This window comes from Puma concolor, chromosome D3, assembly GCF_028749965.1.
Source record: "Puma concolor isolate L17-30 chromosome D3, mPumCon1.1.hap2, whole genome shotgun sequence".
Taxonomy (NCBI): domain Eukaryota; kingdom Metazoa; phylum Chordata; class Mammalia; order Carnivora; family Felidae; genus Puma; species Puma concolor.
In genome coordinates this window covers 66,311,980-66,336,122 of record NC_141678.1, presented here as the reverse complement: position 1 = coordinate 66,336,122, position 24,143 = coordinate 66,311,980, and the positions used below count along the sequence as shown (strand labels likewise).

Genomic DNA, 24,143 nt, shown 5'->3' with positions numbered 1-24,143 from the left:
TACTTGGAAGTCTATAGCCTAATATGTCTGTCAGAACTCTTGATTTACACCTTGTCTCCTACCACCAACCTGTTTTTCTCTTAGTCTTGTCCATCAATCCAGGTGCTCAGGCAAACTATAGGAGTGTACTGAATCCTCTTTTCTTTCCCACCCCCCAAACTCCACAGCCTCCCAGAGAGTCTTGTTGCCTTTACCTTCCTTAAAATACATCCTAAACCCAACCACCTTCCTGTGTATCACCCTTGTCCAGACCACTCTCATCTCTCTGTGAGTTCCTGATTCTGCTTCCAGCATCTGCTCTTGCTCCAGTTAAAATCCATTCTCCACAAGGCAAGCAGAGCGATTTGTTTAAATTTAAACCATATCCTATCACATCTCTGCTTAAAACCCTTTAACTGCTTCCCATCACAGTTGTAATAAAAATACAAAAGCCTACTGGATCCTCAAAGCAAACGGGGTCTAGCCCTCATTTACTTCTGCCTTCACCTCCTCCATTCCTCCTTCATTCACTGGGCATAAGCCCCCGCTGGTCTTGTTTCCTGAACATGGGGCACTCCTCCAGCTGGGGTCTGCACATGCCACCACCGCTGTCTGCAACGTCCTTCACTAGATCTTCAGATGGCAAGTGCCTTTTATCATTTAGGGGAAAGCATGAATGCTCCTTCCTGAAAGTGGCCTTCCCTGACCACTCACGTCTGGAATCCCTCTCTGTCTCACTTGCTCTGTTTTGCTTTCTTCAAAGCAATGATCAAATCTTGACATGAGAGGCTTACTCTTTTGTTATAAACCAAATGTATGCAAATGAAGACAGGGTCTCCTGTGCCTTACATGGGGGCAGGTGCGGGGCATTGAGGAAATCCCCATAGAAATGACTGCTATAGTTTTTGTCCCAATGGATTCAGAAACACAGAAACCCTGAGAAGAAACATAAATTTCCCAAAATGCTTAATGTAGTAATTTATTTACAAGCACTGCTAAAAAGTAATAAACTGAAACTTAATAAATTAGTACTTAAACTAACTGTTTTAGTGACTCCAGAAATCTAAGAAAGATATGTACTTCTTAGAGGTGTTGAAAATGAGTTAGCATGTCTCACAGCTGTGGGGCACAGACTGGAGGACATGGGTCACCTTGGGCTCCTGCTCTTTGGTGACGGCATGCATAAGAATGATAGCATCAGGTAGCAAAGACCTGCCCAAGATCCAGGTGAGCTGAGCCACAGCACACCCCTCATCTCAACAAATATTTGTTCCCAAGACCCTTTCTCTTGACTTTTTTATTCCTTTGCAGAATGAAGTGATTGTACAGCAAGATCTCAACTGATGTTTCTTGTTCAAAGATCCTATGCTTTCACTATAGACATTCTTCTCCAAGAGAGTTCTGATTCTATCACAAGTGAGTTTTTAGCTTTTCCATCTTGGTCAGGCCACAGTTTAGATAATTCCCATGTAGCCTGGAGTTTAACAGTTGCAGACTCTGGGTTCATCATCAAAAATTTTGTAAAAGTATGGCCTGGGGCAAGTTACTTAACCTCTTCATGACTTGTTCTTTTCTTCTGTAAACTGGGGACAAAAATAACCCTACCTGGCTGAGCACAGGGCTTGTCTTGCAGGAAATATTCAATAAAGGTTACCTTTTGTTATTAAACCTAAGATTCAAGGAAGATTATTAGCACAATAAAACACCTGTGGTCACTGCTGCTCTAAAGGATCCCTGTTATTCCAAAATAAAAAAAAATGATCTGCTGTGTTGCAATCAAACTGATGGATTTTCACCATGTCTTGTGGCCACGCCACCATGTCTTGTGGCCACGTGTCAGAGCCAGCCTGACTCTGAAGACACTAGGCTCCAGGAGGGCACATGTCCCCATCCAGTGTAAGATGCAAGCACCACGGGGCCCTGCGGGTCTGTGAGCAGAAAGAAGGAGGCATCTCACCAGGTCATGGCTGTGAAGGTCACAGGAAACAGAAGCCACCAGTAATAGTCTAACTTCTCAGAGAACACAGCGATCAGTAGTCCGACCAGCATTCCATTGTACCCGTGGAGGCCTGAGGCAATGGCAGACCTGGGTGGGGGCAGTTACATTGCATTTGAATTTGGTGGGGCTTGTAGGGCCCTCCCTGGTACTCCCAGAAGAAAGTCAGCTTACTCCTGAGTGTTGGGCAGTCACACAGCTGCTAGTGCCTTCCTAGATCTGACACACACACACATGCACACACACACGGCCCTGATTACCTTGCCGTTCTAGAATTAAAGTATGCACTTTGTCTTCTCACTGTGTCTAAGCTCCCTCTTGGCTTCTCAGGGGGTCTCAGACTGCTAAGTTTAGTGAGAGATCTAATAGAAACCTGAGGTATGACACCAGGGAAAGTGTGTGTGTGTGTGTGTGTGTGTGTGTGTGTGTGTGTGTGTAGGAGACAGGGAGGAGGGGTGGGAGAGAAGGGGGAGGACAGAGTGCATCTGACTGCATCGTGTGAAGCTGTAATTGTTGCAGTTGGCCTGTGTCCCAGAGTGGACAAGCTGAACCCGCTGGGGATGCACAAAAGCCTCTCCCCACAGCAGGATAGGGAGGGGCCCAGCGGTGGGGAGAATCCAAGCTTGAGTCTATCCTTTCTTTTTGTTTCATCAGGGAAGGCTATGTGCTCCTAAACTTCTCTCCCTGATGCTAATAAACCCTGCCCTTGACCCTTCCCATGGCTCAGCTGGCTGGGGGATGGGGAACAGGGTGAAGGAGGGACTGGGCAAATCACTGCAAGACCCCTGCCAGAGCATGAGGTTTGTGTACTGTGCTCTGTCCTGCCCTTGACTGTAAGTTGTCCAGGCTGGAACTTGTCTGTCTGACATCAGTGTAACAGAAAACAGCGTCTGGTGCACAGAGGGCTCTAGGCCTTGCTTGGTTGTTGAATGGGTGTGTGTACATGCTAAAGTTTTTCACAGACTGATTGTCTTTGCCCAGCAAGGGCATCCAGAAGCATAAGGAGGGAAGAAGGGCATTCTGGCTAGAGGATGGCTCCTGCCTGGCAGAGGCCATGGCTTGGGTCTGGAATGAGGGGAGCTTTCAGCTCTGGAGTGGCCAGGAGATTAGCTCAGCTAGACTGAGGAGAGTGGGAAGAGCTGGAGGGTGGGAGGAGGTATCTCTAGACAGTTTCCAACAAGAAAAGCTGAACACATGGCACTGTGTGGGGACACTTGTATGGGACACTGGTTAGAGGGCTGGCTGCTCCTGAGGCCATAAACATATGGGGCAGTTGGAGACGGGGGTTGGGGTAGGGGGTGGGGAGGATGAGGTGGGTGGAAGAGTGGCTGGGAGGGAAGAATGCTGGGGTTTGGAATCTATCTCCTTGGGACTAGAAAATCTACCTAAAAAGCAGAAACCCATGTTTTGGGAAAATAATTAGTTTTAAGTCTGTGTGTGTGTGTGTGTGTGCATTTTATCTGTATTTTCCCATTTCTGTTCAGTGTTAGGATTTAGTACTTTTTTGGTTTTAATACTAGTTGCTTCAGGCAAGCTGAGAAAAAAAATGGCTGACCCATACTGGGGGCTGTCCTGTAGTCCCAGTGGCAGGGTGCAGTGGGCATAGCAGGAATCAAACAAGGGAGCCCAGGGGAGACAAAATTAGAACCCCTCTCTGTGGAAGTCCCCTCCCAGAACACTTCTCTACCAAAACTTTGGTGGCTTCCGGGTTTGGTTGTCAGAATGAAACCCATTACCTTATATCTGCTCTGACTATCAAATATGTAAAACTTGGTTTAACCCCAATGCCAAAAAGATCTTCATTAGGACCACATTCCTTCAGGACTGCAGCATTAGTGCTGTTGACCTTGAGTTACTCTCTGTGAGCTACAGTCTCTGGGGTAGCGGGGTTAGGGTAACAGGGATAAGGGGGGACATGGGCTGATGGAGGAGGAGGAGGGGAGTAGGACTGGTGGACAGGAAGTAGCGGTGGTCAGGGGAACAGGGGTGGGGGGTAGAGAGGGATGGTGGGGGTTATATTTAGATCATGTAGCTGTGTCAGTGATTTGCTGGGGACAGTGGTGAAGTCAGGGCTCCTCAGAAGGATTTATGTGTGGATATTGTGTAGGGTGTCTAGAGTTTTGAACCTATGGTATAGAACATGGTACTGACCTACCAGCAATGAATCTTTTCTTGACATAGTAGTAGAATATGAAACATTCAAAATGGACTTCCTGTCCTGAACATGCTTAGAACACAGCCAGGGAGAGAAGACTCAGAAAATAATTAGAGAGCCAACCCATATAGTACCAGGGTATGTTCTGTGGTTGTCCAGTGAGAAGGGAGGGTTCAGAGAGCACTGGGATAATTAGGGGTGGCTCCCTGTAGGAGGAGGATTTGAAGGAATGGTAGGATTAGACAGGCAGAAGCAAAAATGCTTAGGTGGGAACAGTGTGATGCTGAGTGGTAGATGTGGTGGGCCCCAGCAGAGAAATCTCTGGAAGCCAAACTGGCACACACTAGTCTTACTAAAATGTTTGGGAGGATTAGGTGTGTGTCTCCTCCATAGTACTGAAGTCCATGAAGCAACTCTCTGAATGGCTTGGCAAATTTACCAGTAGATTATGGTCAAGAGGGAAGTCAGAGCATGAAGGGGCTTTGGCTCCTTGAAGGTGAGCCAGTAAGCAGCAGATCTCACAGATGAGGACAATGGAGCCAGGAGGGGAAGTACTTGCCCAAGGTCACATAGCTAAGGAGCTGGTGGGCTGGACAGAGTTCACCCCTGGTGTTTTACCCAACAGTGATGAAGCAGTGAGACAAGAGTTAATCTTGTCAGGGGCCAGTTCTGTGCCAGCCGCCCATGAGATGACAAGTAACTGGAAACAAGGAATAGGGAACCTACTGGGTTAAAGAGAGACAGAAAGTCCTGGCTGGAGCCTATTTTTTATGTCACTCACCAGACCTGCACACAAAATAATTCAGCCTCTCCTTCATCCAATTTGTCATGGCCTCCTGGCTTGCTAGAATCAGAGTGCTCCCCTAATGCCACCTCAGAGGTGCATGAATGGCTTCTCAGGGGAGACAAACTGACTCACAAATTTGCCTTGGTGGCATCTGGAATGTGAGGTAGGCCTGGGTGAAGTGTGATGCTGGTCACAACACAACCAACTCTGATGACTCCCCATCCCCTGGGTTCACCAGGGGCCCTTTGGCCTTGCTGTCCACACTCTGTCTGTATGACAAGGACAGTACTGACCTTCAGCCTAGAAGATGCAGGCTTTGTGTTGCAGCCCGAGCCCTGCTACTCACTGACTGTGGCACCTTAGGTGAATACCTGCTCCTCCCAGTCTTTCTCCTACTTTCACTGTCTGCCTGGTGATGTGATGGCAAGACTCACATGTAACAAGGCATGACAGTGCTTTTCAATCTTTTTGACAGTAACCCGCGGTAAGGAGGGAATACCGCGGTAAGGAGCATGACTCAGTTCTCTCTCTCAGTCTCCCTAACCTCACCCACCCCCCACATATACAACACATCCCAACATTAATGAAACAAAAATGTCACAAAATATCCTACACGTGAATTACTCTAATCTATTTTATTTTATTATTTTAATTTTTAAAAATGCTGTTGCCAATTGATTCATGATCCACAAACGGATTGGTGACCCCAAACTGAAAAACACTAAAAACATGAGCATTCCCAAACTTCTCTGATGATCAGAAGCATCCAGGAGGATCTTGTTAAAAACATCCCCTCCCAGACCCACTGAATGGGACTATCTGAGGGAACAGAAGTGGTTGGGGTGGAGAAGTCACATTTCTTAACAGCCAGCCCTGGTGACTCTAGCCATCAGGAAAATTTGGGAACTGTTGGAACAGCATGGGGCAAAGTCTGAGAAAATGGTCCAGTTCCAGAAAATGCTACTCGTTATTGTTCCTGGACTTTGCGGCTACCAGTGCGGGGTTGGGGGGGGGGCCCTCCTCTAGCTGTCTCCCAGCTCTGCACTGGGTTGGAGGGGCCCTCCTCTAGCTGTCTCCCACCTCCACGCTGCCCTCCCCACTCTACCTTCCTTCTCTCTCTCAGATCCCATGTTTCCAGCTCAAAGGCCACCCTCTCTCATACCCCCAGCCCCAAAACACTCTGAAACATCTGTCTTCTCTGAGCTCTCCGGTATATACCGTCTCATATTATTCTGGGACATTTCTTGCCTGTTAGTCAACCAGACTGTAGGTTCCATAAGGGAAGAACAGTTTAAGAGTTCCTCTGCATCCGCCTCATAGGGAATGTTTCCAGAAGGATCTACCGTCAAAAGGAGCTTAGTGCTGTCACTTGCTTTGAGCACAGGAGTGGTTTAATTCTGTAGAGACCTCCAGTGACCTGTTCAAGGTTAATCTTTAGGAGACTTGGGCTGGTTGGTAGGATAACGTTGGCTGATCACTCAGGGACACACTTCTCTATCTGTCTAACCAAGACCCCACGACCACTGCAGACAGGCACCCACCTGTCCTGGTTCAAGGCGAGGGCAGTTAAGGTTGAGACCACTGCCCCCAACACCCCAGCAATCGTCCACCAGGGATTCTGGATCAGAAGCCCTATGAAGATGATGAGTCCGCTGAGAGGGTTGTTGACAAACATTACCTGAGCAGTGCCCCTCAGGACCCAGTCTGTAACCTGGAGGGCCAGTGGCTTATCTGAAAGAGACAGGCAGAGCCATCAGCAGAGTCCCAGTTGTGCTTCCCTGCTGGACCACTGGTTGGCGTGGCAACCAAGGCAAACAAGGATGCACGAGCCAGGACATTTCCTCTCGTTTGGTCTGGCACCTAGCCCAAGTCTCTGAGTGGCTAGGCAATCAGTCCACAGTGGGTGTTAGTTTTTGCCGTACAGACTGAGGCATCGTGCTGAGACCAATTTAACGCCGTTCCAGCCCTCGACTTGGTTGGCAAGGAAGCCTCAGGAGCATTCCAAGGGAAATTTATTGGTCCAAGGGAAGGGGTGAGGAGGCAGGGAAACCCTCTTTTTGTGTTGTGCCGTATGACTCAGTTGAGAACTGGTATCTGAGCAGCAAAGAAAGTCATCTGGAGAAAAGGAGCTGGAAAGGAAATGGCTTTAGCTCAGCTATGGAATCAGTATTGAGTTAGGACCTGGGGGAAGCCAGGTCAAGAAGAGGGAACATACATTCTGGTTTGGTTTCCAGGACAGCCTATGAGGGTGTGATTGGGGAGGGAAGGGCTGTTTGTTGCAGTATTTAGTTGAGGTAAACTAGGAGAAGAAGGACGTTGAAAGGAAAGAAAGAGCCTTGGAACATGGTGGAGGGTGATGTCAATATTTTCTTGGCACATAATAAATGGCCATGGAACAAGGGAAGGAATGACAGCTTGTTTGGGAAATGACTTATATACCACTAAGTGGTTGTCCTGTATCTATTCCACATAGGGGCAAAGAATTTGCAAAGCACTAAAATTAGTGAAGTGTATTTAATTCTGAAACTCCATGGGAATTCCAAGTTAGCAGGGTACATTGGACCCATCCAGAGTCAACTCAGGGTGTGAGTACTCCAACTGTGGGAGTCCTCTCAACGGGTGAGTGAGGGAGCAGCTTCCTCCACTCACACCTGAGGGAGGGCTGTCTCCCTGGCCCAGCCCGGCTGCTTCTTTCCTGGGACTTTGCCTACCTTTCAGCCAGCTCCTGCACTCCTTCATGTCCCCTGTGAGGTATCCCACTGCTTGGAAGAGGCTGATGCCCCCCAAGCCTGTAGAGCCCCGATGAGCTGCCCCGCTTTCTCTCCTTTTACTCCTTTCATTGAGTTTTTCCATTTTCACAATATGGCTGTCTTCATTGGATGACCAGAGATCCTTTTAAGAGAAGTCATGACAAACTATCAAATAATACAGCTTTTTGAGAGCAAGGGCATTTGGGGATAGGGAAGGTTGGCAGGTGTCCTGATAAAGACAAATGATCATAAGACATGTGTCCATTCTCTATTGTGGTCCAGAGTGCTGCACACAGGCCAGCTCTTCCTAGGACCACTACACATTCTTCACAGTTGGGTTTCATAGACTTTTGTGCCATGGATCCCTGGTGGCAGCTGGGCAAGGCTGTGGACTTCTTTCCAGAATAATGTTTGGAAATGGATAAAATAAATAGTATAGCAAAGAAAACCAGTTATACTGAAGCAGTTATTACAATATTAAAAAAAATCCTATGATCTACATATAGGTACAGCCAGTCCAATATCTATTATAATTTCAAAGTAGCAGTGAGTGAATAAGTGGGGCCTCTTCACCCCAACTCAGGACAACTTTAAAGGGCTGCTTGAGATCTAGAGCTGACCATAGGGTCACCTGGGGCCCTTATTGCCCAACTTCTTCGCCTAATCCTGTTGCCCTTCCTCTTCTACAACTATTGACTGCAAAGGCACATCCCAGTTAACTTCTTACATGAAAATCACCATCTCAAAGTCAGCTTTCTAGGGGAGCCCAATCTGTGACAATGACAACAATCTCAGGTGCTACTGATATGGTTATAGTTCATTATTTATATTTATAATTGAAATAAGTACTAAAGTTCATTGGAGGTTAGTGAAATAAAGGTAAATTATCTTCCCCATCCAAGTTTATCTGCCCTTGGTTCTATCTGTGGCCTCCTAGTTCAGGACTGCTTGCTCTTAAACTGCACTGTCCAATATCACAGCCAATAGCTGTGGCTATTGAACACTTAAAATGTGGCTAATCTGAATTGAGATGTGCTCTAAGTATATTCTGAAGACTTACTATGAAAAAATAATGTGTAAAATATCTCAACGATACTTTATACTGACTATATAATCAAATAACTGCTTTTTTTTACTTCTAAAAAATGTGGCTAATAGACATTTGAACAAACATGTGTGGCTCATATTATACTTCTATTGTATGCTGATGGTCTATAGATTTCCCCAACTTCCTTCCTACATTAAAACTTAAATGTCTTGAGGATATCAATGAAAACGGTGGAGTAAGGATCTTCAAAAATTCTCTCTTCTATAAAGGCAATACACATTCTTTTACAGCACACATGGAACCTTCTCCAGTATAGACCATATGTTAGGCCATAAGATAAGTAAAACCTTTTTCCCTTGCCTCCAGAGACATGTTGAGTAAGAAGCTGCTGCGGCCAAGGTCAAAGAGGTTTTTGCCTGCTTTCTCCTCGAGGATTTTGATGGCTTCCTGTCTTGCATTGAGGTCTTTCATCCAATTTGAGTTTATTTTTGTGTATGGTGTAAGAAAGTGGTCCAGGTTCATTCTTCTGCATGTCGCTGTCCAGTTTTCCCAGCACCACTTGCTGAAGAGACTGTCTTTATTCCATTGGATATTCTTTCCTGCTTTGTCAAAGATTAGTTGGCCATACATTTGTGGGTCCATTTCTGGGTTCTCTATTCTGTTCCATTGATCTGAGTGTCTGTTCTTGTACCAGTACCATACTGTCTTGATGATTACAGCTTTGTAATACAGCTCGAAGTTGGATAAGTAAAACATTTTTACCGATAAAAAGGTATCACTAAATTTAAAGGGATTGAAATCATGTTTCTGACCATAATGGAGTGAATTTAGAAATCAAAAGCAGAAGGAAATTTGGGAAATGATGTGGCAATTAAACAACACGCTCCTAAATAATCAATGGATCAAAGAGGAAATCAGAAAAGAAATTAAGAGCTACTCTGAGATGAATGAAAACAAAACTTATGGGATGCAGCTAAATCAGTGTTAGAGGGAAATTGTAGGTATAAAGACCTGTGCTAAAAAGAGAAATATTCTGTATCAACAACTTAAACTTCCACTTTAAGAAACTAGAATAACAGTGAACTAAACCAAAAGCAAGTAGAGTGAAGGATATAACAAAGATTATCAAGAAAATAAATGAAATAGAGAATGAAAAATACAGAAAAATCATTGAAACTAAAAGATGGTTCTTTGTAAAGGTCAAAATTGACAAACTTTTAGCTAGATTGACCAAGACGAGAAAAGAAGATTGAAATTACTAGAATCAGAAATGAAAGACGAGACATGACTACCAACCTTCAAGAAATAAAATGGGTTGGGGTGCATGGGTGGCTCAGGCAGTTGTTTGACTCTTGATTTCAGCTCAGGTCATGATCTCATGATTCATGGGATTGAGCCTCACATCAGGCTCTGCGCTGACAGTGAGGAGCCTGCTTGAGATTCTCTGTGTCTCCCGCTGTCTCTGCCCCTCCCCCTCTCACACACTCTCTCCCTCTTTCATAATAAATAAACATTAAAAAAATTAAAAATGTTATAAAGAAATGGATTCTAAAGAAATGAATAATTGTGTGCTAACAAATCAGATAACCTAGGTGAACTGGATACATTCCTAGAAAGGCAAAAACTACCAAACTGACTCAAGAAGAAACAGAAAAATCTGAGCTGACTTATAACAAAGTAAATTATATTAGTAAAGCAAAACCAAAAACAACAAACAAAACACTTCCCACAAAGAAAAGCCCAAGTGCAGATGGCTGTACATTCTACCAAATCTTTAAAGAATTAATAACAGTATTTTTCAAAAAACAGAAGAGAAGGCAATACTTCTTATCACATTCTGTGAAGCTAGTATTAGTATTACCCTAACACCAAAGCCAGACAAAGACATCACAAAAAAGAAAATTACAGATCAATCTGCTTTATAAATATAGATGCAAAAATCCTTAACAAAACACTACCAAGCCAGATTCAGTAACATATAAAAAGAATGATGGCCAAGTGGGATTTATTCTCAGAATTCAAGACTGTTTCAATGTATAAAAAAATCAAGCAATTATTACTATTGAAAGTATAAAAGAAAAAAACCCACATGATTGTTTCAATAGACACAGAAAAACCACTTGAAAAATTCAACAACCTTTCCTGATAAAAACATTCAAAAAACCAGGAATAGAAAGGAAATTTCTCAACTTAATAAAGGATATCTACTAAAAACCCACAGTTAATATTATATATAATGGTGAAAGATGGGATGCTTTCCCTTTAAGATCAGGAATGAGACAATGATGTTGGTTCTCTTGTCACTTCGATTTAATAATGTACTGCAAGTTTTGGCCAGATCAATTAGATAAGAAAAAAACAGACCAAAAGGGACCCAGATTAGAAAGAAAGGATTTAAAATCTCTCCATTTGCAGATGGGACATTCTGCTGTATAGAAACTCCTTAAAAAATCTTCAACCACCTCCCCGCCCCCCACCAAACCTATTAAAGTTAATGGACAAGTTCAGCAAATTTGCTGGATAGAAGATCAATATACAAAAATCAACTTTATTGTTATATATGAGCAAGGAACAATCCAAGAATATTGTGAAGAAAATTCTATTTATGACAGTATGAAAAAGAATAAAATATTTTGGAATAAATTTAACAAGAAAGGCTTTATATCCTAAAACTAAAGGTTTTATACAAGTTTTTCAATACTAAAAACTACAAAAAATCAAAAGGAATTAAAGACTTAAGTAAATGGAAATATATCCTGTGTCCATGGATTGGAAGACTTACTCTTGTTAAAAATGGCAATACTCCTTAAATTGATCTATAGATTTAATACAATCTCTACCAAAATCCGAGTTTCATTTTTTTTTTCAGAAATTCAAAGTCAGATCCTAAAATTAATATAGAAATTCAGGGGTCTGAGCACAGACAAAACAATCTTGCTTGATTTCAAAACTTACTACAAAGCTACCGTAATCAAGATAGCGTGGTACTCGCATAAGGATAGGTATATAAATCAGTTAAATAAAATTGAGAGTCTAGAGATAAACACATACACCTACGGTCCGTTGATTTTTGATGAGTGTCAAAACAGTTCAATGGAGAAAGAATAGCCTTTTCAATAAATGGTGTTGGGACAACTGGATAATTGGACCCCTACTTAATGCCTTATACAAAAATTAACTCAAAATGGAGAAAAGACTTATCTGTAAGTGCTAAAATTATAAAACTGTTAGATAAAAACATAGGAGTAAATCTTTGTGACCTGGATAAGAAAATGGTTTCTTAGATATGACACCAAATACATAAGCAATCAAAGACAAGAGAGATAAATTGGACTTAAAATCACAAATTTTGTGCTTCTAAGGACACTATCAAGATAGTGAAAAGACCTATAAAGTGGGAGAAATTATTTGTGAATCATACAATTGGCAAGGGCCTAATATCCAGAATATATAAAGAACTATTACAACTCCACAATAAAAAGACAAATAACCCAATTGAAAGATGGGCAAAGGATTTGAAAAGACATTTTTCTTAAGACGGTATATAAGTGGTCATTAAGCACATGAAAAGATGTTCAACATCAATTTGACATTAGGGAAATACTAATCAAAATCACAGTGAGATGTCAGTTCACATCCACCCAGGCTCTAATAAAAAAGACAGACTGTAATGAGTTTTGACAAGGAGGTAGACTGGAACAATGTATACCTGGCTGGAGAGAATGTACACCTGATGCAGCTACTTAGGAAAACAGTTTGGCAGCTCCTTAAAATGTTAAACATAGATTTACCATATGACCCAGAAATTCCACTTCTGGATATATACCCAAGAAGAAGAAAAACATATGTCTGCACGAAAACTTCGACACAAATGTTCACAGTAGCATTGTTTTTTTTTTTTTTTTTTTTTTTATAACAGGCAAAAAGAAACAACCCAGTGTCAATCAATGGATGAATGGGTAAGTAGGCTATGGTACACTCATACCATGAAATATTGTTGGGTCATAAAAAGAAATGATGTACCGAGTCATGCTACAATAAGGATGCACCTGAAAGCATTATGCTAAATGACACAAGCATTTCACAAAAGGCCATATGTTATATGATTCCATTTACATCACACATACGGAATGGGCAAGTCCACAGGGACACAAGGTAGATTGGTGGTGCCCGGTGGAATGCGGAGTGACTGCTAATGAGTATTGGGTTTCTTTTCAAGGTGATGAAAATATTCTGGAGTTCAGTGGTGGTGATGTTGGCAAACTTTGTAATTATGCTAAAAATCAGTGAAATGTATACTTTAAAGGGGTGAATTTTGTGGCATGTAAATTATATCTCATTAAAAAAAAACTCAAACGTTAGTGGTCCTGGATCCCTCTCCACTCTATCAGTTCAAGGAGTGTTGAAAGCTAGCATTTGAACACAGGCCTTACTTTGGGAGACAATAAGGTAATTCAAGGAAGCAGGTCTAAGGGGAAAGATTTTGGGGACTGGTTGGAAGACCGGCGTGTGACTGTGCATTCCCTGCCTGCTTCTAAAATCATGTTGCACACAGAAACACGTTTTCTATCTTAGACCCACTGGGACCAACCAGGGGGTGGAACCCTGCATTGACTGGGGCAGAGCCTCCCCGGCCAGTGACCCTTCCATGGCATTATGCAACCCGTGCACTGGGCAGCTGGGAGAGCAGCTTCTTTCATCACCCTTCCTCCCCTTCCCTCCACCTGTGAAATATCCTGGGAGGGACACTCCTCACCTTTTCTTCAGGCATTTCCAGGAGGGGCAGGGCTGGGTGTGTATCCTGGGGGCTTGAGGGCCAGCTAGGGCTGGTAAACTCTGACTCATACAGTTTGTATCTGCTGGAAAGAGGCTCTGTCAGGAGAGGGCTGCTGTGATGAGTGTCAGACATTTCCTTCAGGGGGCAGTCGCTCCTAGGTCCTGCAAGCGGAAAGGAAAGGGGGAGAACAGTGAGTCAGGATGGGGCCCAGGGGGACTTGGCTGAGGCTGCAGGGAGGCCGCAGGAGGCATGCAGTTGGTCCTGATACATGACTCTTGCAGTAGAGTGCTGCCAGAGAGCCCTGGGGCCACTCCTCCACCATTGTGGTCTTATCTTTCAAAATCCCCCCATTCTTCCAAGTCCAGAGGAAAGTCCATTTCTGCCGTGAAGATTTCCCTGACCACCCAGTTAGAATAGATGCCTCTCTTTTTTTTCCTGATCACTGAAATATGTTTTCTCTACCTTTTATATTATCCATAGTACTATCTCACTGCTGTAGTTGTAAAAATACTTTCTCTTTGATATGCGCACATAGATCTGGGGCTTCTAACTGAGTGGGGATCTAAGGGCGACTCCTTTTCTTACTTGCTATGGAGCTTATGTTGATTATGGTTGACCTCTAGTCCCTCCTCTCTTCCCTCTGCTGTCAGTGCCCTTTCCAGCTTCTTCCTCCTTTTCCTTCCCCAGGAACAGTTCAAAGAAGCAGCAGCAGTTCTGGTAACATCTACTAGAAGCTGTGTGCACCAGGCTGGAGGTCCTTCCCCCTCCACGTGGGACTCCTTTTCCCTTCACTACCGGGGCCAGGGTTTATGCCAGGACTAGCTGGTGGAGTAACTTCTGCCTGCGGTCCTCAGTTTCCTGGCTTACTGTGGCTGCCCGCTGGTAGTGCGTGCTTCTCTCCTTCCTCTTTAAGCCACCTTAGCCGTTCTGTTCTTCTTTGTCTTCCCCTGGCTCAGTTATGTCTTCACTTACTTTACTGTTCCTATGACAGGTGGCTTTGGACCTGCACAGTCCCCTCTCAGTATGATCTAGACTTCTCCCCATGGCTCCACCCTGCCTCCCCTGAGTTGCAAGACAGTGTATCTTAGGACGGGGTCTGCAGATCCCTAGCATGGGTGCTGGTGTTCCTCACACTTAGCACTGCAGACCCAGATAAATGATGCAGAGTTCTCTTCCAAAGGGGAGCCAGACCCCTTCCTCTACTTGCATTAGTGCCATTTCCCTGGGCTATTTCCTACTCCCAATGAAAGGATTTCTTGTTCTTCCCTGTTGCTTCCAGACCACTGCTCACTTCGCTGGTGCAGAAAGCCCTCTTTTTTGAGGCTTACGTTATCCCTCTCACTGCTCACTGCTGTGTTACTGACTTCCTGGTCATTCACTCCTTCAGTGAAGACTTGAGGGGCTCCTTTCTAGTTATCTTCATCTCTACTCCAATAATTTTCAGTAACTTCAATGTCTGTACATTGATTGAGATTGATCTCTTTGACATTAAGTCATCACTGCATTCTCTGACTTCACAGACCCTTGTGTTCCTCATTTCTAGTGACCCTCTCTACCTCTTCTTTTCAGCCACTAATTTCCACAGTCACCACGTGGACTTGGTCTTACACAAACTATGAAATCTCCAGAGTCTGATGCTCTCCTTTGGACTTCAGGCTCACCTGCTCAAGTGCGTCCACTGACAGCACTTTCACTTCTGGGAGACCTCCAGTCCCTTAGCTCCACCAGCTCCCTATCTCCCCTGCCCTCCTTAACCAACTTAGACTTTGGAGCAGTCACTTTACTTCTTTCAACACCCTTGCTCTGCCCTCCCCAATCCCTCTCTCATGCTTGCGTGGTGAAATCCTGGCCAGGCTAAACCCAACACTCCATCTCTTCTAGGCTTTCATCAAGCAACTGAACATTGCCTGAGAAAAACTGCATAACTGGGTAGGCTGCTGTCACTTTAGATTTATGCTTGCCATCCTCTTGGGCGGACTCCTGGCACTCCCCTTTCCGTCTTTGGCCAGCCCAGGCTGGTTTCTGCTGCTACTGCCCCTGCTGTAAGACCTCCATGTTGGCAAATCTGAAACATGCTTTGGTCTTCATCTCATCAGACAGCTCAGGGCATCCACACAGCTGACCATCCCTCCTTGACACACTCTCCTCTTTTTGGCATTTACATTGATCCTCTCTCTAGCTGCTCTTTCACACTGTCCTTGGCTGGCTCCTCCTGTAAATATAAGCATTCTGTTGAGCTCTGTTCTGGACCATTTTCTCTTTACTGATGCTCCTACCCAGGTGACGTCAGCTCTCACTGTGGCTTTATCCTCCATCTGTGTACCTATGACTCCCAAATCTAATATTTCCAGCCCAGTTTTGAGCATTGGATTCACAGATTTAATTGTCTACTTTACACTTGCATATGGATGTTCCAGAAATAGCATAAAGTTAATGCACTGAAACAGCTCATAATGTTTTCTTCTCAGATCCTGTCCTCTCTGAAAGGTGCCTGTCCCAGGAAAAGTCCTCTCTCCATTCCAAGCTACTCCTTATAATACCCCCTCTAACCTCCCCCAATCCAGTAATACTACCTCTAAAATACACCTGGATGCCCACTGTCACCATTTGGCTGCCATCACCTCTTGCCACTGCTCCAGTAACTCCCAATCGGACACCTCACTTCTCAGATTTCTCCTTCACGCCATGCTCCACATGGCCACCAGTGCTGTCATATCAGTACTCAACTTTGCTCATGTCTGTTCCCTGCTTCAATCCCATCAATGGCTACTGATGGAAAAATGCATCTTAAACATGCACACAGAACTCTGTACCACCATGTTCCTATTATGTGTTAGCCCACCCTGGGTTTCTCCTGCCCCTTGTCTCTAAGTTCCACACTTGCCTCCTTTCAGTACCTAAGTGTTGAACACTTTCCACCTCAGGGCCTCTGCAAATGCTGGTCTGTGTGCCCAGATGGGCTCTCCCTTGCTAGTTACCTAGAAACTCCTCTTCTTCCCTCAAGCATTGTCTCCATTACCACTCATCAGAGAAGACTGCCCAGATCAGCTCCTGACCATGTTCTCCTATCATACTCTCATGGGACCTAATGTCTTTCCTTATAGCATTTTTTTTTGTACCAAGTGATGATAGATTTATTTTTATAGTGTATGTCTCCCCACCAGAACTTAAGATACATGAGGACAGTGACCTTTTTTGTTCTGTTTACTGCTGTATTCTATTCTTAGCTCCTAGCTAAGTGCCTGGCACATAGCAGATGTTCAATAAATAGTTAAATGAGGGAAGGAAGAAAGGGAGGAAGAAAAGGAGGAAGAATAGAAGGCTACAGGTGATTGCTGGAGTGGGAAAACTTCCTTGCACAACTTTACAAGTATCCTGAGTCTTGAATGGTTTAAGAAGGGCATGGGGCCACACTCATCAGCTCTTCATTTTTTGTGGCAAGAACTCTGCCATGTCTAACACGTGTCCTCATTCCCCAGAGTTGCTCATTTAAACCATAGCTGATTTTTATTGTAGGTTTGCAAACATCATTCAGAACTAATTCCTCTTTCTGACTGCCATTGCTCTGAAAGAGAGCCCTTTCCTCTATTCTGACCTTGCAGGTGGAGTTTGAGTGTGTTTCAGATTGCCCTGGAGGGGGCATGCTGGAATGGTTTAAGAGAGAGGGAAAACCAGCAAGCCTGAGAACCAAGGTGCTCTCTCCCTCTGGTGGCCAAGAGGTGATACAGCATCCTGGCCCATTGGTATGAGATTGCTTCCAAGCCATCCAGAAGAAAAAATGAGGGGCAATCAGGTTATCTAGACACATGATGTGTGTGACACCATACATCTGGACGAACTAGAAATGTGCTGGAAAAACCTTATGTTAAATTCAGTGGCTGTTAATTCCTTTAAAAGCCCAATTGAAAAGTGAAATGAAATATATTTCATTAAATCTAAGATGTGATCATCTGTAAGATGATCATTATTTGGTGTATCGCCAAGAAGAAAATGCTGCCAATCAAAATTGTAAGATGTGTGCTGATTTAATAAATTTTGAAATATGAGAACAATGTATATTATATAGTCAAGGAAATATTTTTTAGTGATAGGGCTTAAGTATACAGGAGTGGAGAATGGGTATATTCAGGATTATTTTCTAACCATGACAATTCAAACACTTATATGTATATACATACATATTTTTTTTTGATGAAAAAATGGCTTATACATTAGGAGTCCTTTAAGAACAGGGGCTTTATCTTGTTGATTTCTGTATTTGTTCTGCCTGGCAGAGAGCTTGACACATAGTAAGCCCTCAATATGTGTCTAATGATTTTGGAAAGAATGAGTGATTGTACGAGGGAAGTACTCTCTCCAGAGTCATCTCCAAAAAGGTACTTTCTTCTCTACCTCTGAGTCTCTCCTGTATGTGGACAACATTTGCAACTACAGATAGAGAAATCAATGCCCAGGAAAGCAAAATAAGAATTATTTCTCACATGGATTTAACTCTGCACTTTTCTTTTTTTTTTTTTTTTTTTAAATTTTTTTCAACTTTTTTTTATTTATTTTTGGGACAGAGAGAGACAGAGCATGAACGGGGGAGGGGCAGAGAGAGAGGGAGACACAGAATCGGAAACAGGCTCCAGGCTCCGAGCCATCAGCCCAGAGCCCGACGCGGGGCTCGAACTCACGGACCGCGAGATCGTGACCTGGCTGAAGTCGGACGCTTAACCGACTGCGCCACCCAGGCGCCCCAACTCTGCACTTTTCGAAGCAAGCTACTGCCTTGTGATGGCAAGAGGAAGCAGAGACCCAGGAAAACCAGCAGCTTGCTGCAAAGTCAAGATTAGACCCAGCTCTCCACCCTGGGCTCCCTACCCTTCTGTTACTCTAACTGCCTTGCAGGGCACAGCTGGGGGATTCAGGGGAGGGGTGGCTGCCCTCAGCCCGTGTCCAGGCCCTCAGCCCAGTTCTATTTCATAAGCACACATAGCCTAAGCAGGAACAACGTGATTGCATCTCCTCTGGGGAACACAGCGTTCCTTTGCCATGGGAATGTTTATCCTGTTCAACTGGGGGAATTTTGGCTTTGGGGTAGGATTGAGACGTGCAGCAAGAATGGCCTTGTAAAGAGAAGGTCGCTGTGTCTGGAAAGAGCACAGGCTGCAGAAGCTGAGATGCCCAGCTTCACTCTTTTCTCTGCCGCGAGGGGCTACATGGGCCTCTGTTTCTCCCTCTTCAAAGGGCAATGTGGGACTCTTAGGACAGTGAAATTGCTGACTTGGTTCTTGGCACGTAGTAGGCACTCAGTGATTTTTAGTTTCCTTTCTTCTTGTGCTCTCAAATTGAAGGAAAGATGGGTAAAGTAACCAGATGAAGTACAAGCTGGCTGGCCTGAAACAGAACGCCTTTCAAAAGTTTCCATAAGGCGTTGGCCACTTGTTAAAACTGGACGGTGAAATCCTTGCCTGAGCCACGTCCCGTCTGAAGGCGGCAGGCCTCAGAGCCCATTCCCAACTCAGCTCTGAGCCAGTCCATTAAACCAGCTTCCAAGAACACATAATTATCTGCTTGGCGTGCAAATGCTCCCCTTGGCTGCCCGCACCTCTTCTCCCTCAGAAATATGGACGGAAAGGGCTGTTGGATCAGCCTCATGTCTCTCCAAAACCCAGGCCTTGAATGTTCCCACAAGGGGGCTCCCGAAACACTAGCTCCTCCATCCTCCTTGTAAGAATGCTCTCTGTTGCGCACCTACTGTGTGTCCTTGGACTCCCCCAGAAGTATCAGAGCTGCCTGCACAGTGCTCATGTTTGGGCTTGGGCTTCGGAAGGCAGGGAGAGAGAAGTGAACAGACTTTCAGAACAGAGGAAAGGCAATAGCAGAGGGGATGCGGGGCCAGCTGTAGGAGCACAGGGCAGCTCCTGGGCACGAAAAGACTGGGGCCCAGGCTTTCACGTGGGGACTTGGCTGAGCAAGACAGAGGGAGGAGAACACTCAAGGCCAAGGACATGCCTAAGAAAATACATCCATGGTTTGTGCCAGGAAATCCCAGTTGTACACCTTGCTGGAATATGGGGAAGGGTGTCAGCAGACAATAGAAAGAGGAAGGTAGGGAGTCAGAAGCCAGACTGGGAAGAGTTCTCAGTCCCTATATTTGGACCCCAATTCTTGCAATATTTAGAAAACGTGTCTGACTCTATTGTACTAACTTTGAAATTCTTTATTTTTTAATTAAACATTTTTTTAAACATTTATTTATATTTGAGAGACAGAGAGAGGCAGAGCATGAGCAGGGGAGGGGGAGAGAGAGAGAGATACAGAATCTGAAGCAGGCTCCAGGCTCTGAGCTGTCAGCACAGAGCCTGATGCGGGGCTTGAACTCACAAACGTGAGATCATGACCTGAGCCGAAGTCAGACACTGGGCCGACTGGGCCACCCAGGTGCCCCTAACTTTAATTCTTGACCTGACTTTTTTCTCTAAAGGACTATCTGTCCCTGGTAGCAATGCCAAAGCATGCCCATGCTCAATGGGGAGGGGCTGTATCCTCTCTAGCACATTCTGGGTGTCAAGGGAGAATGGGGGCTTATGACTGGAGGGGTTTCTTGAGTTGTTGGTGTGAATTAGTGCAGAGCCAAGGCTCTCTCTCTTTCCCATGGCCTATTGGGATTAAGTATGCCAGTGAAGTTGTCATCCCAGGGTGAATCTAAAATGGCCTCGTTTATTCATCATCTACCCAAGCTGAGTTTTGGAGGTCACAGCAGCTCTAGAGAAGAAAAAGTGATTAGCAGGTTTTCCAAAACATTTGTTGAATTAATTTTTCCCAAGAGTTTGTAGTTGATGCAATTATGGAAAACAGTTTCGTGTATATCTACAACCTCAGGATCAAAAAGGATATTCTTCACCTCTCTCAATCAATGAAGGAAACTACTTTTTAGTGCTTCTGACAGTTGGCTGGTGTCCCACGATCCCATGAAGCAGGCTGCTCTCCTTGTGAACATGTCTGCATACTAGAAGCCATTAGGTCTATGGAGCTGATGTCAAGTCCCTGCGGTTTCACCCAGTGCTAGTTCTAGTGCTGCCTTCATATCTGCACAGGATATATGTCCTCCCTTCCCTACATGAGAGCACTTCAAAGATTGATCTTCATCTTCCTTTCTCTGGGGCGGACCTCTGGATTTCCTTTAATTTGGTTCACCCAACAAAGCCCCCAGACTCTCTGCCATCTTGCTTGTGTATCTCAGTGACAGCAGGATCAAAGGCAGAGACATGACTCCAAAAGGACCTTGCTGAGTCAGGCTGGGTCCCTGGGCCAGGGCTCTGCTGATTTCTGAGCCCCATGGACAGCTGTTGAAAGGGAGAAATCAGCTGTCTGGGGCCAAGTTGATGCTGGAATGGGGACAGGACAGATCCATGGATCATACCTCAGTGAGGCCAAGGAGGGGATCAAGCCAGGAGAGGCCTCGTCCCTTGACAGATAGGGCAGGGAACAGAAGGGGCTGGCCGGCAGCTGGGCTACGGTGAGAGGTGCCTTTCTCAGGGCTGGCTTGTGTAAGATGTTGGCTGAATGCTCCTTTTTATTAGGGGGCTCAGATTTTTTCTTGGCAGCTCCAGCCCAGCGAGTCTGATGTGGGCTGAGAGGAGCCTGACTCACGGGGCCAGGGGTCGGGCTGGGAGGGATGGGAGTCAAGAGGGAGCACAGCCTCCCCTGGCCCATCTGCAAACTGTTGGGGTTAGAGATGGCTGGTGGTCAGCACATTGGGGGCTCTATTTTCTGGGTTCTTTCGCAGGGGCCAGGGCTGGTGCCTGCAGCTGGGGACCTAACCAGGGCCCGGAGTGGGATTGGGAGAGGAGGCTAGACCTGCATGGATCTCCTCCTTAGATACTGGATCTCCTTGCATTTGGAAGGACATTCTGAGGGGGTCACTGTACCCTTCTCAGCTGACATTCTTTAAGTGGGATGACCCTCTGATGTGCTGTGTATTGAGCCCCTGCTTCACCACATCCCTAAACCAGCAATTACTAAGCCATCAAATTTCACTTCAAGGGCCTTGGCTGTGTAAGTCTGTTTTCTCCCTTTGGGCTGGTCCGCTTCTGTCCAGGTCAGCTCTCAGCCAGTCTCCCTGACTGCAGCTCTCCAGCTTCTCTCCACCTTGCCCCTGGTGATGGATGAAATACCTTAAGACATGGCTTGGTCCTGCCACTACTCAGAAAGCTTCTGAGGTGCTCCAAGTCTAAGGGCCTTGCTGCTGGGACTGGGAGCTTACCGCTTTTACCTTTTTTATTTTAAAACAGAATTGCTAGGAAGACATTCTGAGTCTGCAGATGGCTACTTCAGGTGTGTTCCCAGACTGCCCGGGGGGCAACATGTCCAGTCTCCACACAGGTGGGGGCTACTTGGGGGAAGAGGTGAGTGTCACCAAAGGTGAAGGCAGCCGTGTTCTCACTCTCCCATGGTTCTGCTTTGGTGCAGGGGGTAGGGGGCAGGGCTTCATCTGTGCTTGAACCAATCTCCAGCTTCTCTGTAGCACGTACTCCTGTTCTGGGCAGGAGATCTCCTCTGGGCCCACGGCTGCCTCAGGCTCCATTCTGTTTCTTCGAGTGTTGTTCTCCATTACTTCCCTGAATCCTGCCCACATGTCCCAGCCCAATTATTGCTATAGTGCTTTCCTGACCCAGGGACACTCTGACCTCTCCTTTGGCCCGTGCAGTGGTTAGGATCTGTTTCCCAGTGCAACAGTCACACACACACACTTGTACTCATACATATGCACAATCCTCATGTATGTGCACACATACTCATACATGTGCACTCACATGCACATATGCACTCCGAACTCTGCAAATTCCACACTGCTCTCTCTGTGCGCATAATACTTCATACTCTACAAAGTACTCTCCTATCCAGAACTGCATTTGTTTCTCTGAATGATCCCATGATGGGGAGAGGGACAGGGTGGTGTTATTCTTATTTCACTGGCCCAGAGAAGTGAGGGTTCTCACCTGAGTCACACAGGGCATTGACACAGTGGCTGGGGCTGACCCTGCCTCCTAATGCTCAGGCCTGGGCTCTTTCCACAACACCATCACTGACCCCATGGGCTCTGCCCCCAGGATGTCTCTCTCCCCTCATGCAGAGCTCAGAGGCTAGTGCATCCTCCATTCTCCCTGGGGCCTGGCTTTATGTAGTTTAGGTTTCATGTGTACAAATACATGCCTCCTTCTGGGAACTGAACCATGGCCTCAAACTGGAACTTCCTATGTGCAACTTGGGGCAGTATGCAACCCCGTTCTTCCATTTGGCAGGGATACAGTTCTTCCGAAATTAACCTCTCCAAGGACTTAGTTTGGCATATTCTTTAGGCCCCTGGGCTACTCCTCTTCTTTTCAGTAAAACCTTGATAATGTTTTCCCTGCACAGATGTTTATTTTCTAGAAGTGACAGGGATGAGAGTGGGGAGGCAGGGCTGTCCCTGGGAGGGTGAAGAAATTGGGACAGATCCCATCAGGCGCTGTCCCTGGAGCCTCTAATCTGGGCACAACTCAGAGTCAGGTGACACTGAAGGCCTTCTGGAGACAAAGTGGAGGTGTTCTGAAGGGGGAGGGGGTGGTGTTGGGTACAGGTAAAGAAGGGCAGTTAAGGGGATGGTGTTAAGTCTCAGGTCTTAAGCAGCAGCCAAAGGGGCCCCAGGGCGGGGTTCTCCTAGTGCAGCACCCCACTGCCCCATCCTCCATGCTTTTGGATAGACTTCTGAGCATTCTGTAATGTGCTTGGGAGCCATTACAGGCACTGGCTTCCCCAAGTCACCCTCCGTCTTCAAACATGACCTCACTTTCTGCACATGATGGAAAAACAACTGGGCGAGTAGGGGGCAATGCTGTTTTCAGGGCACCTTCCCTTTCCCTTCAGCCAGATGTGAATGCTTCTTCCTTTCAACCCTGAGAGTAGATTCTCATCCCTGACAGCACACAACCATCTTTCTTTTGGGAGCTTTAAAAAAATGCTGATCCTGGGCTCCTCCTCCAGAGATTGTGGCTTCAGTGAGTGGTCTGGGGTGCAGCATGGGCACTGAGAATGTTAAGAGCTCTCCAGGTGATGCTGATGTTGATGTGCAGCCCAGACTGAGAAGCAATGACCTGGACCTTTGGGTGTCTGACCTTGCAGAACACATTTTATTGCCCTGTTACTCATGGTGCAGGCTGAGGATCAGCTACATTTCTTTTTTCTTTTCTTTTCTTTTTTTTTTTTTTTTTTGAGAAGGGAGGGCAGAGGATGCGAATGGATGCACATGTGAGCAGGGGAGGGGCAGAGGGAGAGGGAGAGAGAGAGAATCTTAAGCAGGCTCCATACTCAACGTGGAGCCCAATGCTGGGCTTGATCCCACAACCATGAGAGCATGATCTGAGCTGAAATTATGAGTTGGACGCTCAACTGACTGAGCCACCCAGACAGACCCTCACTGTATTTCTAAGTGCAGGTTCTAGGCCCTTTCTCAGAAGCGGACTTTGCATTTGAATAAGACCTTCAGGTGGTTCCTTTACTCATAAGCTCTGGGAAGCACAGGGGCAGGGGTCTAGCTGGGCAGTGCTCTTGTAGGGAGAAGGCACTGGGTGTGGGGAGCTACAAGAAGGGAGCAGGAGGAGAGGGCCTGGGCACAATCTCCATT

General features: G+C 45.6%; 1 protein-coding gene across 1 annotated transcript in view; it reads right to left on the bottom strand.

The window, feature by feature from the left end:
- Positions 1–13,647, bottom strand: part of SLC14A2 (solute carrier family 14 member 2) — a 54,121-nt gene extending 40,474 nt beyond the window's left edge. The window contains exons 1-4 of the mRNA XM_025931042.2: positions 13,472–13,647; positions 7,629–7,809; positions 6,459–6,648; positions 1,937–2,065 (exon numbers count right to left, since the gene is read on the bottom strand). Coding sequence (XP_025786827.2) covers positions 1,937–2,065; positions 6,459–6,648; positions 7,629–7,809; positions 13,472–13,624 — 653 coding nt within the window. The 5' untranslated portion in view covers positions 13,625–13,647. The remainder of the gene's footprint in view (positions 1–1,936; positions 2,066–6,458; positions 6,649–7,628; positions 7,810–13,471) is intronic.
- Between the last annotated feature and the right edge of the window lie 10,496 nt (positions 13,648–24,143).